The sequence below is a fragment of the Gekko japonicus genome, unplaced genomic scaffold, assembly GCF_001447785.1.
Source record: "Gekko japonicus isolate JY-2015 unplaced genomic scaffold, Gekko_japonicus_V1.1 scaffold2471, whole genome shotgun sequence".
Classification (NCBI taxonomy): domain Eukaryota; kingdom Metazoa; phylum Chordata; class Lepidosauria; order Squamata; family Gekkonidae; genus Gekko; species Gekko japonicus.
In genome coordinates this window covers 74,588-86,292 of record NW_015169253.1, presented here as the reverse complement: position 1 = coordinate 86,292, position 11,705 = coordinate 74,588, and the positions used below count along the sequence as shown (strand labels likewise).

The 11,705-nt window shown below is 49.7% G+C and overlaps 1 protein-coding gene across 1 annotated transcript in view; it reads right to left on the bottom strand.

Annotated features, from left to right (window-relative positions):
- The window catches only part of LOC107114890 (ATP-binding cassette sub-family G member 2-like), a 34,240-nt gene that overhangs the window by 12,753 nt on the left and 9,782 nt on the right, over window positions 1-11,705 (bottom strand). The window contains exons 4-8 of the mRNA XM_015416496.1: window positions 9,009-9,166; window positions 5,366-5,517; window positions 3,393-3,521; window positions 2,119-2,405; window positions 1,095-1,177 (exon numbers count right to left, since the gene is read on the bottom strand). Of these exons, the coding sequence (XP_015271982.1) occupies window positions 1,095-1,177; window positions 2,119-2,405; window positions 3,393-3,521; window positions 5,366-5,517; window positions 9,009-9,166 (809 nt within the window). The remainder of the gene's footprint in view (window positions 1-1,094; window positions 1,178-2,118; window positions 2,406-3,392; window positions 3,522-5,365; window positions 5,518-9,008; window positions 9,167-11,705) is intronic.

The window sequence follows — 11,705 nt, the reverse complement described above, 5'->3', positions numbered from 1 at the left end:
ACAGAACCAAGCTTGGTTGCCTAGCAACAGCCACTGAGGGAAAAGCTAGTCCCACAGGAGCCAAGCAGGAAAAGTGTCTTCATCAGGAGGCAGCCATTTTGGCAGTTAATTGTGTCAAGGAAGACTGTCCAGGCTGGCAGTGGGCAGGGGAGAGGAACAGACCCAGCACCCAGCCAATGGCCCGCAAGTACTCTCGAGTGGTGGTTGATGGGCCAATAGCTGATGGAGTGCACAGCACAGCCAATGGGAGAGCTGGAAATGGCCAATACATATATAGGATTCCTCATGAACACCGTTGAGGCACTATACAGTGCCCTCCTCAGTGTTGCCATTCTCCAGGTGGGGCCTGGCGATCTCCTGGAATTACAGTGGAGCTCCAGACTACAGAGCTCAGTCACCCTGGAGAAAATGGCTGCTTTGGAGGATGGACTCTAGGACACTGTACCCCACTGAGGCCTCGCCCTCCCACCCACAAATCTTCAGGAATTCCCCAGCTCAGACCTGGCTACCTTAGCACATCCTAAGCTGTAAAAGGTAAATGTCAAGGTTTCCCTTGCTCAAAAGCCAGTCGAGTCTGACTCTAGGGTTGCGGTGCTCATCTGTTTCCAAGCCGAAGAGCCAGTGCTGTTCGAAGACGTTTCCGTGGTCATGTGGCCGGCATGACTAAACACCAAGGCGCACGGAACGCTGTTAACTTCCCACCGAAGTGGTACCTATTTATCTACTTGCAATTTCTTGCTTTCGAACTGCCAGGTTGGCAGGAGCTGGAACTAGAGACGGGAGCTCACTCCGCCATGCAGCACACTTGCCCGGGTCTCGAACTGCTGAACTACTGACCTTCCACAGCCTGCAGTTCAGCGTCTTAACCACTTGAGCCACCGCAGCTCCATCCTAAACTGAGTTACACCCTTTTATTCCATTGAAACTGATGGGCTTGCAAGGGGCTAACCTTGTTTCTGATGGCCCCGTTAATCTTTGAACGTGTCTGTTGATTCTATGCCTCCCCCCCTCTCCCAATCAATTGATTTATTGGTACTGCCTAGTTGGTGTTTCTCAGAGGTGAGAGTCGTTTCAACGCAGGGTTGAGTGGTTACCGATTCTGAATGCCACTGCTGTCGAGCTTCACGCCGAAGAAAATGGCGCCCACAATAAGCGCCAGGATGACGGTCACCAGAACCTGGAAGAGAACAAGAAGGGGGAAGAACTCCTCAAAGAACTCATCCACACAGTGACTTCAGAATCCGAAAGACGCCTGCCCGTTTCTGAAAAATTCAACACAAGTGAGAATGTTTCTCATTCGCCCCAGATCAATCTCGTTAGCAAAAGGCAAGCGGTCTTTTGGGTTGCAATGTTAAGAGAGAAATGCTATTTCAGCCATTTCAGACTGCGCCGCTTTTTCCCGCTTTCCCCCCGCCGTTTTTCGCCTGTGCAGGCGATCTCCGGCTTTTTTAAAAAAACGTTCGCTTTATAGCGCTATAGCGCTATAACAAAACACTCCAGGCATTCCAATGGGGTTGATATAATGCTGTTCCATTATATCGTTTTAGCACTATAGCGCTATAAAGCAAAAGTTCAAAAAAAAAAAAGCCGGAGATTGCCCGTGCAGGCGAAAAACGGCGGGAAAAAGCGCATCGGAACCAGGAGAGAAAACTAGAGACTACTTGGAAGCGGTTGACAGGTAAAACGCTTCAGCCCCGTTTCCTAAACGGGACAGAAGCGTTTGTGTCTGAAATTACAAATATATTCCGGTAGGGAACTGGTTCTAAAACGGTTCTGTCTGAAATGACAGACCAGAAACCGTTTGGGAACCGTTCCTCTTCCGGAATATATCGTCTGTCTGAAATTCCTCATTGAGTCCAGTGGCACGTTTGAGACCAACGGAGTTTCATTCTGGGTACAAGCTTTCATGTGCATGCACACTATTTCATTGAAATCCATGTGGGTGGCTGTGTTGGTCTGAAGCGGGTCCAGCGGCACCTTTAAGACCAATGACAGTTTAATTCTGGGATAAGCTTTTGTGTGCACTTCATCAGATACAGTGTGCGTGCACATGAAACCTTACGCCCAGAATTAAATGTTGTTGGTCTTACACTCCCATCCCAGAATCTTTCTCCTTACTTGTGCCACAGAAGCCTGAGGATTTCGAACGAGGTTTTTGAGGGAGCGCTGCGATACCCAGTAGAGCTGGGTGAAGAAACTGTTCGCATACGTCACTTGAGTCCGCAGCCTTGGCTTCTTCCTAGTGACGCCCTGGGCGTTTTCCCAGATCAGTAGCTCTTTCATCAGGTCCTGGTATTGGCTGGAGGCTATGTATTTCTCATGCAGAGAGTCCACCACAGTTTTCACCACGCCCTTCTCCTCCTCCCCCTCCTCTTCCTCCTCCACAGCATTCTCGTCATTGGTCTCTGAAATGAAAGCACTCAATTGGCACAACTGATGTGTTGACATCCATGTCAGTTTCTCGGGGACAGGAGCACACCTTTTAAAACTTTTTTAAAAAGAAGACACGAAGAAGAAGGAGGAGGAGGAGGAGGAAGAGGAGGAGGAGGAGGAGGAAGAGGAAGAGATTGGATTTATACCCCACCCTTCACTACCTGAAGGAGTCTCAGAGTGGCTTACAAACTCCTCTCCTTTTCCCTCCCTACAACAGACACCCTGTGAGGTAGGTGCGGCTGAGAGAGCTCTTTCAAGGACTGCTCTTTCAAGGACAGCTCTGACAGAACCATGGCTTGCCCAAGGTCATCCAGCAGCTGCAAGTGGAGGAGTGGGGAATCCAACCCGGTTCTCCCAGCTTAGAGTTCGCGCACTTAACCACGACACCAGACTAGCGAGGAGGAGATTGGGTTTATCCCCCCCCCGTCACTATCGAATGAGTCTCAGAGCGGCTCACAATCTCCTTTCCCTTCCCTTCCCCAAAACAGACACCCTGTGAGGTAGGTGGGGCTGAGAGAGCTCCTTCGAGAACTGCCCTTGAGAGAACAGCTCTGAGAGGACTTGTGACTGACCCAAGGTCACACCAGCAGTTGCATATGGAGGCGTGGGGAATCAAACCCGGTTCTCCCAGATTAGAGTCCGCGCTCCTAACCACGACACCAAACTGGCTCTTGCACAGAAATATCATTGGCAGATGAGGGGAAAAATCCAGTCACATTAGCACCCAACGATGCCTCCACGTCATATGACTCAAAATAACATCCCCAATTTGTCATAGTTCTTCTCCTCACAACGCTGTTTTTCATTCTGTAGTTTTATTAAAGGTTGGGAGCTGTCAAACTCGCTTTACGTTTTATTGCTCGCCTGCCCTAGAAGTTGGGAGGGGGAGGCTGACAGGAGCACATCTTTGAACCTCAGGGAAGGTAGGATCCCTCCGTCACTCTAACCCGTGTTCTTACCAGTGTGGATTTTCACATCTGTTCCCTTGGACTTCTGAACACCTTTCCCTGCAGCCACAGCTGTAGAGTCACCATTGATCACGTCAAGAAAAAAGTCAGCTGGGTTGTTGAATGGTTCACACTCATACCCTTGGGGGGGGGGAAGAGAGAAGAGAATACAGTTACTCACTCCAAAGCAAACTCCAAGAGTTCAAGATCGCCTCAAACTCTTCGCTTCTCCTCCTCCACAGCCTCTCTTGTTGTTGTTCAGTCGCACAGTCGAGTCCGACTCTCCGCGACCCCATGGACCAGATCCCGCCAGGCCCTCCGGTCTTCCGCCGTCCTCTGAAGTTGGCTCAGTTTCATGTTCGTTGCATCTATGACACTGTCCAACCATCTCATCCTTTCCCGTCCCCGTCTTCTTTGACCTTCGATCTTTCCCAGCATCAGGGTCTTCTTCTCCAGTGAGTGCTCCCTTCTCATTGGGTGGCCAAAGTATTTGAGCTTCAGCTCTCTTGGAACATATTTAATATCTTTAGAGCTAAAATTAAATGTTAAATAGGAGGCCTTTTTAAAGAAACACGAAGACAACAAAATGAGTAAATTCTGGTTTCCGATTAAGGTAAAGGTAAAGGTTTCCCTCGCTCGAAAGCCAGTCGAGTCCGACTCTAGGGATGCGGTGCTCATCTCCGTTTCCAAGCCGAAGAGCCAGCGCTGTCTGAAGACGTTTCCGTGGTCATGTGGCCGGCATGACTAGACGCCAAGGCGCACGGAACGCTGTTCCCTTCCCACCGAAGCGGTACCTATTCATCTACTTGCAATTTCTTGCTTTCGAACTGCTAGTTTGGTTCCAATGAGATAGTATCAAAATCATATCATGGCCTTCAAGTTCCTATCAACTCAGGGTGACCGCAGGGGGGGGTTTCAAGGCAAGAGGTGAGCAGAGGTGGTTTGCCCTTGCCTGCCTCTGCGTAGCAACCCTGGACTTCCTTGGTGGTCTCGCGTCCAGGTACTGACCCTGCTTAGCTTCTGAGATTTTATGAGATTTGGCTAGTCTGGGCTATCCAGTTCCGGGGAAGTGTGCTCACAGTGACCATCCTGGGGGTTTCAAGGCAAGGGGCAAACAGAGGTCGTTTGCCATTGCCTGGCTCTGCGTAGCAACCCCCTTCTATGGTGGTCTCCCCTCCAAGTACTCACCAGGGCCGACCCTGCTTAGCTTCCGAGGTCTGGCAAGATCAGGCCAGCCTGGGCTATTAAAGCTACATAGATGGTCTGTAGACCAGTATTTAAATGTCAGTGCCAAAGCTGAACACCATGGAAAGCAGATATCCACCAAGACAAAAAAGAGAAATAAACCCCCATAAAGATGAATACCAAGCAGGCCCATAGGCAAGGTTTTGTGGCTTGTGGGGGGACATTTTTTCCTGGTGGGGCTGAAGTTCTCAGTGCAGAAAGAAAAGCCATTTAGCCAACAGGAAGCTGATCTCAAAACTGCAAGTTGTCAATGACTCTACAGTTCTCAGCTGCTGCAAGTTAATCACTTCTGCCAGCCTAAGCAACAGTTCTGATAACAATTCGGCAGGTGGGGGCGAGGACTTCTATAGTCAAGAAAGCTAACACTCTTAAAGGAGACCAGTTTCTTGATACAGAGTTAGAAGGTATCCTAGAGGTCACCTACTCCAACCCCCTTACTCAGTGCGGGAATTAGTCAACTACAGCTCCCCACTTTGCCTAAAGGAGCACATGCCTTTAAAAATGTTTTAAAATAATTGAAAAGAGCATTTACAGGAGAAATTCTGTGGGGCTGTGCCTTTAAGAAAGGGGGCAGACCCTCAAAAGCCCCACCATAGCTACGGGCCTGATACCAAGTCTGGCACAAAGCTCTGGCAGCCATTCATTTCAAGGCAATCTGGTGTCTCTGCCGGTCACAGGCAGACCTAATACGCAAGTGGCTCATCCCAGTTCCACCTCATGTGAGAACCGAGCAAACTCACCCACAGAACGGAAGTACTCCAGGGCGTGTTTGGCAGGGCCGTGGTAGAGAACCTTCCCCAGAGCCAGCAAAGTCAGGCTGTCGAAAAGCTTGAAGATGGAATACCGAGGCTGGTGGATGGAGAAGATGATCGTTCTGCCTCTTCGGGAGAGCCTGCGAGGGATGGGCGAGGCCAGCGGTTCAGAACGCCATGAGCAAAAAGAGGCAAGCCGTAAGAACCCTCTTGGAGTGGCAAACGCTGTACGTGGATATCAGTAGCCACGTGCATCAGTAGATAGGTAGCTGCCAGAGGCATCATCCAACCAGAACAATTAGCTGATTTCCCCACCAGACGAGATCACTGTGCTTGGCATTGTTATGCAATGCATTTCCACCTTTCCATCCATTATTGCACCACTGGGTTGGGTGTATATTCTGTATACGGCCATGACTTGTGGGAATGCATGTGGGAAGGGGATGCAATGTGGGGGTTTTCTTGGCTGCTGCACTCCTTCCCCTGATTTTTATTTTTGTATTTTGTAATATGTGTGCGTGTGCGTGTACCTGGAAGTCACGGTGACCTCTGGTGCCTGACCCCTCCTGGGGGCCTGGAGGATATTCAGAGAGGCGGCTGAATCAAGCCTGCCCCCGCCTCCCTGCTTAGCTTCCAAGATCGGACGAGATCCAGGTCAGGCCTCCTTCCCCCCACCGCTTTTCAGTGCAAAAGAGGCTCCTGAGAGATCTTGGACCCTGGAGCAGGGGGTGCTGTTTCATGCGGAGACAGCCTGACTCTTCAATAGCAACTGATGTTTCATGTCTCCCAAGCGTGTGCATGTTTGCTATCATAGTGGAGACAGCACCCCTCTAATTTGCAGGGCAGATAAACTGCCTGTCTCTTGGGGGCAGGGCCGGCTCCAGCTTATTTTGCACCCTAGGCGAGGATCCCTTCGCCCCCCCCCCCATGCGCCCACCAATTTTACAAAATAAATGCATTTTAGGAAGAATGAAAAACACAAATAATCAAGAAACTCCCAGAGTACGGGGCCGGGTGCAGTTTGGTGCCCCTAAGGGCCGTCCCGCTCTAGCCGATCGCCTAGTTCACCTAGTGAGTGAGCCGGCCCTGCTTGGGGGGACCTTTCCCTCTTTCTCTCTCTGCAGCACTCCCTGCCTACCAACGTGTGCGAGCAAAAGCCTTTGATTTTGTCTCCTGAAGGACAGGCAGGCTGGCTGCCTACTAGAGGAGCAGGGGGAACCTCTCTCAGTCCACGTATGCCCTGCAAATAAAAAGCAAAAGCTCTCCCCCAGCTGGTAGGTGCAGCCCCAGAGAATGAAATAGTTTATGTTAACAAAAGTCACGGTCGTATACGGAAAACCCTCCCAGTGGTGCAATAATTGGTGAAAAGTGGAAATACTGTGCATAGAAACGCCAAGCACAGTGATCTTGTCTGGTGGGAAGATCAACGGATTGTTCTGGTTGGCTGATGCCTCTGTCAGCTACATATCTACCGAAATCACTCTTCCCTTGCTGACCCTCCTGCCTCCTGGGAAAACAAAACTGATAGAGAGCCTAGACGTAGCAGTCAGATAGAAAAGCGTCTGACCAGTGTTCCCTCTAAGCTAAGTTAGTGTGAGTTAGCTCACAGTTTCTTAGCTTTTGGCTCGCACTTTTTTGTCATAGCTCAGGAAGGATGGCTCCAAAGCAAGCCGATTTATGCAGTAGCCAAATCGCTCGCTCACAGCTTTAATGCCAGTAGCTCACAAAGTTGAATTTTTGCTCACAGGACTCCACAGCTTAGAGGGAGCACTGCTTCTGACCATTCCTGACTGTCAGAGATCTGAATTTGGAACAATACGCACACACATTAATTGCAGTGAATCTTCTCCATTTTCCATTTCTAAAAATGCAGTGTTTTATTAAATCAGATACATACTGAATTATTACAACACCAGTCAAATTGGGCTGTTTCAGTTAGAAGAAGAAGAGACTGGATTTATACCCCGCCCTTCACTACCCAAAGGAGTCTCAGAGTGGCTTACAATTTCCTTTCCCTTCCCTTCCCTACAACAGACACTCTGTGAGGTAGGTGGGGCTGAGAGAGCTCTTTCGAGGACTACTCTTGAGAGAACAGCTCTGAGAGAACTTATAACTGACCCAAGGTCACACCAGCAGCTGCATGTGGAGGAGTGGGGATTCAAACTCTGTTCTCTGAGATTAGAGTCTGGGCTCCTAAACCAAACAGGTCTTCCTGTTCATTTTTGCAGGTGACTATCTCAAGGAAAGAAGTATTTCTCGTGCACACATAAACAGGGTCTATTGATGTGTAAACAAGAAGTGGCAAACCAAAATTAAAGTTACGCGTGACAACAGTTGTATATACGCACAGTTTTTCAGAGTGCTAAACTGAATGTGTTTATTGTTTTCAGTATTACAGTTTTCTTAAATGTTTAAATAACATTAAGGGGAGCGTATGCTACTTAGTTCCCATGCCAAAATACATTTAAAAGTATTCCAATCAATATTATTAAAGCTTTGAAGTTGTTTGACTACAACATTTAAGTGCACACTGCGGGTATCTGGACAAACCCAGATTAACAAGCACTAATCTATAATAGCTTTTAAAGAACCCTCTCAGGGTTACCATAAATTCCCCCAGTGTGTGTAAAATGCAGATTAGAGGATACAAGTGGAGACCCGCAAGAAACTTGCGGGATGGTTATCTCATTCATCACACCTTTGCTTCCTCTCCTCGTACCCTACCGCTCTCGTACTATTTCTCCCCTCTGCCCCCCTTTTCTTACTCTCTATTTCTCCTCCACGCATGTGACTTCCTCTCTTTCTGACCTGTCATCTTTCTCTTTGTTTTTCTGCCTCCCCCCTTCATCACTCTTTCTTTCTCTTTCTGCCCCCCACCCCATCATTCTTTCTTTCTGCCCCCATCACTCTCCCAGCCTCCTTCTGCTTCCTCCCCCTCTCCGCAGCGTTGGGACAGTGAGGCTTGGGGTGGCAAGCAGCCTCAGCAGGGTATGATGCCATAGACTCAACCCTCCAAAACAGCCATTTTATCCAGGGGGACTGATCTCTGTCGCCTGGACAACAGTTGTAATTCTGGGTGATCTCCAGTCCTCACCTGGAGGCTGGCAATGGTGGTTCTCATGGAGGAAATGGCCGGAGGGTGGAGTCTATGACATTACACCAGTCCAAAGTCCCTCCCCTCCTCAAATCCCACCCTCTCCAGGCTCCACCGCTCAAATGTCCAGGAATTTCCCAACTTGTAGTTGGCAACCCTATTTCCTTCCCACCCAACAGCCGACCTACCTTTATCTGCCTCTCCGTCTTCTGCTTTCCATCTCCACCCCCCAGCCTCTACCTAGGAAAATTGCAGTCTTTCTCCACAGTGGGGACAAAGGCAGCTTTCATTATTCCCTCCTCCTTTTCAACTGCACAACAACCCTGTGAGGTTGGTTAGGCTGGACAGGTGTCCCACTCTTGTCCTAAGAATGTCCCCTGCCCCACTCCACTAGCACCATCTCTGAAAAAAGGGACAAAGCTGTGGGGTGCAGAACTCACTTCTGGACCTTGGCAGCTGTAAGTGGTTTGGTTTCCCCCCTAAGGAGGATGATCTCAGAAGTGCCTGGTGGCTGTTTCCAGGAGGGGCAGTTCTTACCTCTTCAGCAGGCGGAGCACCGCGTTGGCTGTGCTGGCGTCCAGGCCGGTGGTGGGCTCGTCCAGGAACAGGACTGGGGGCTCTGTGATCAGTTCCATCCCAATGTTGGTCCTCTTCCGCTCTCCGCCGGAGACCCCTCGGATCAGTTCGGTTCCGACCTGCGCGAGAGAAGTTGAAGGTATCACCGCCGGACTGTGGCTGAGACCCTGCAAGCACCACCCATTGGCCACCGGGAGGGGACGTTCTGAAGACCCCTGCCCCCTGTGGGTAGCCTCTCAGAATAAGGGGAGGGGCCGTGGCTCAGTGGGAGAGACTCTGCTTGCCGTGCAGAAGGTCCCCGCTGCAATCCCCGGCAGCATCTTCAGTTAGAAGGACCAAGCGGGAGGCGACATGAAATAGCGTTTCCTGATCCGTAGGGCCTGGCCTACGTAGGGTACATTATGCAGAGTACATCATGCGAAATGCTGGCCTGGATGAATCACAAGTGGGAATTAAGATTGCTGGGGAAAAGATCAATAACCTCAGATATGCAGACGATACCACTCTAATGGCAGAAAGTGAAGAGGACCTAAAGAGCCTCTTGCTCAGGTTAAAAGAGGAGAGCGCAAAAGTGGGCTTGAAGCTCAACATCAAAAAAACTAAGATCATGGCATCCGGCCCCATCACTCCTTGGCAAATAGAAGGGGAAGTCGTCGAAGTAGTGACAGACTTCATGTTCCTGGGATCCCAGATCACCGCAGACTGTGACAGCGGCCATGAAATTAAAAGACGCCTGCTCCTTGGGAGGAAAGCGATGGTGAACCTAAACAGCATGATAAAAAGTAGAGACATCACCCTGCCAACAAAAGTCCGCATGGTCAAAGCAATGGTATTCCCAGTCGTCATGTATGGCTGCGAGAGTTGGACTATAAGGAAGGCCGAGCGCCGAAGAATAGATTCTTTTGAACTATGGTGCTGGAGAAGACTCTTGAGAGTCCCTTGGACTGCAAGGAGATCAAATCAGTCCATCCTAAAATAAATCCACCCTGACTGTTCCCTGGAAGGCCAGATAATGAAACTGAAGCTCAAATACTTTGGCCACCCAATGAGAAGGGAGCACTCACTGGAGGAGAAGACCCTGATGCTGGGAAAGACTGAAGGTCAAAGAAGACGGGGACGGCAAAGGATGAGATGGTTAGACAGTGTCATCGATGCAACGAACATGAAATTGAGCCAACTTCAGAGGACGGCGGAAGACAGGAGGGCCTGGCGGGAGCTGGTCCATGGGGTCGCGGAGAGTTGGACTCGACTGTGCGACTGAACAACAACAACAACAAAGGGCCTGGCCTGACCTGAAAGTGGGTCCCAGGTTTTAGCAGTTTTACTGATTTGTGCAGGATCTATTTTCAGTCACCATGCCAAATGAATTTGGTCTTTCGAACCACCCAATCAAAAAAGGCTGGGAATCGTTCACAGGAAAGGCGTCAGCCCGAGACCCGGAAGAGGGGATGCCAGTGTGAGTACACATTTCCCCAGGTGGACCCTGATGGTCCGATCCAGTAGAAGGCCAGGGCATTAGCCCACAAACACAACAAGAATAGCTTTTTAATAAGGGGGGGGGGTTTACAAGTTTTCCTCAGCGGGGAGGTAAAGAAGAGTGGGGGGTGTAGCTTTCTCCAGTAAGGACACAGTGGGGAAGTAAAGGGTTTGCTTATTAATGCGGTTTGCGGTCCGCCTTTCTCACGGAAACTCAGGGCGGATCACACAGCACAGGATAATGCCACTGGCATGACAAGCCAATGTTCCCTCTAAGCTGTGGGGTCTTGTGAGCAAATATTCTACTTTGTGAGCTGCTGGCATCAAAACTGTGAGCGAGCGATTTGGCAACCATATAAATTAGTTTGCTCTGGGGCTGTTCTTCCTGAGCTAAGACAAAAATGTGTGAGCCGGAGGCTAGAAAACTGTGAGCTAGCTCACACCAACTCAGCTTAGAGGTAACACTAACTGGACAACACGTCTAAGCAGCAACATGATCGGACCCGGATCACTGACATCCGGAACACACTCACTCCCCACACGCCTTAGCCATGCAACCCTGGCAACCGAATTTATGAAAGGAAAGGGGTCACTGAAAATATCACAGGGTCTCGTAACAGGTCACTGGAGTCCTCCACGCAGCCCTTTAACTTCTAGCCCCGCCGTTTACCGTTAATTCCTTTGTGCCCACAGGAGACACACTTCATGCATCTGCTCAAGTGCGACACAGAACACCAATGTGTCAGAACAAAGTCTGAGTCCAATGGCACCTTTAAGACCCACAAAGTTTAAGCCTGGGTGTGCACGCACCCGGAAGCTTATACCCAAAATTAAATGTTGTGGGTCTTAAAGGTGCCACTGGGCACAACCTTTCCTCTGTGGCTTCAGACCAATATACCAACCCACTTGAATCTACCAATATATCAGTTAGTCTTTCATGTGCCCCCCAAAGTCCCCTTTTTCTATTTGGGATAGGGATTCAAATTCCTGTACTTATTTGGTAAAAAAACAGGATGATGGGAAGTAGGCGGAGTTTTCCCTCTTGTTGTCACTGGGAAAGGCTTCATCATTTCTCAACAGAGAAGAAGGAGGAGGAGGAGAAGAGGAGGAGGAGGAGATTGGATTTATACTCCGCCCTTCATTACCCGAAGGAGTCTCAGAGCGTCTTACAATCTCTTTCCC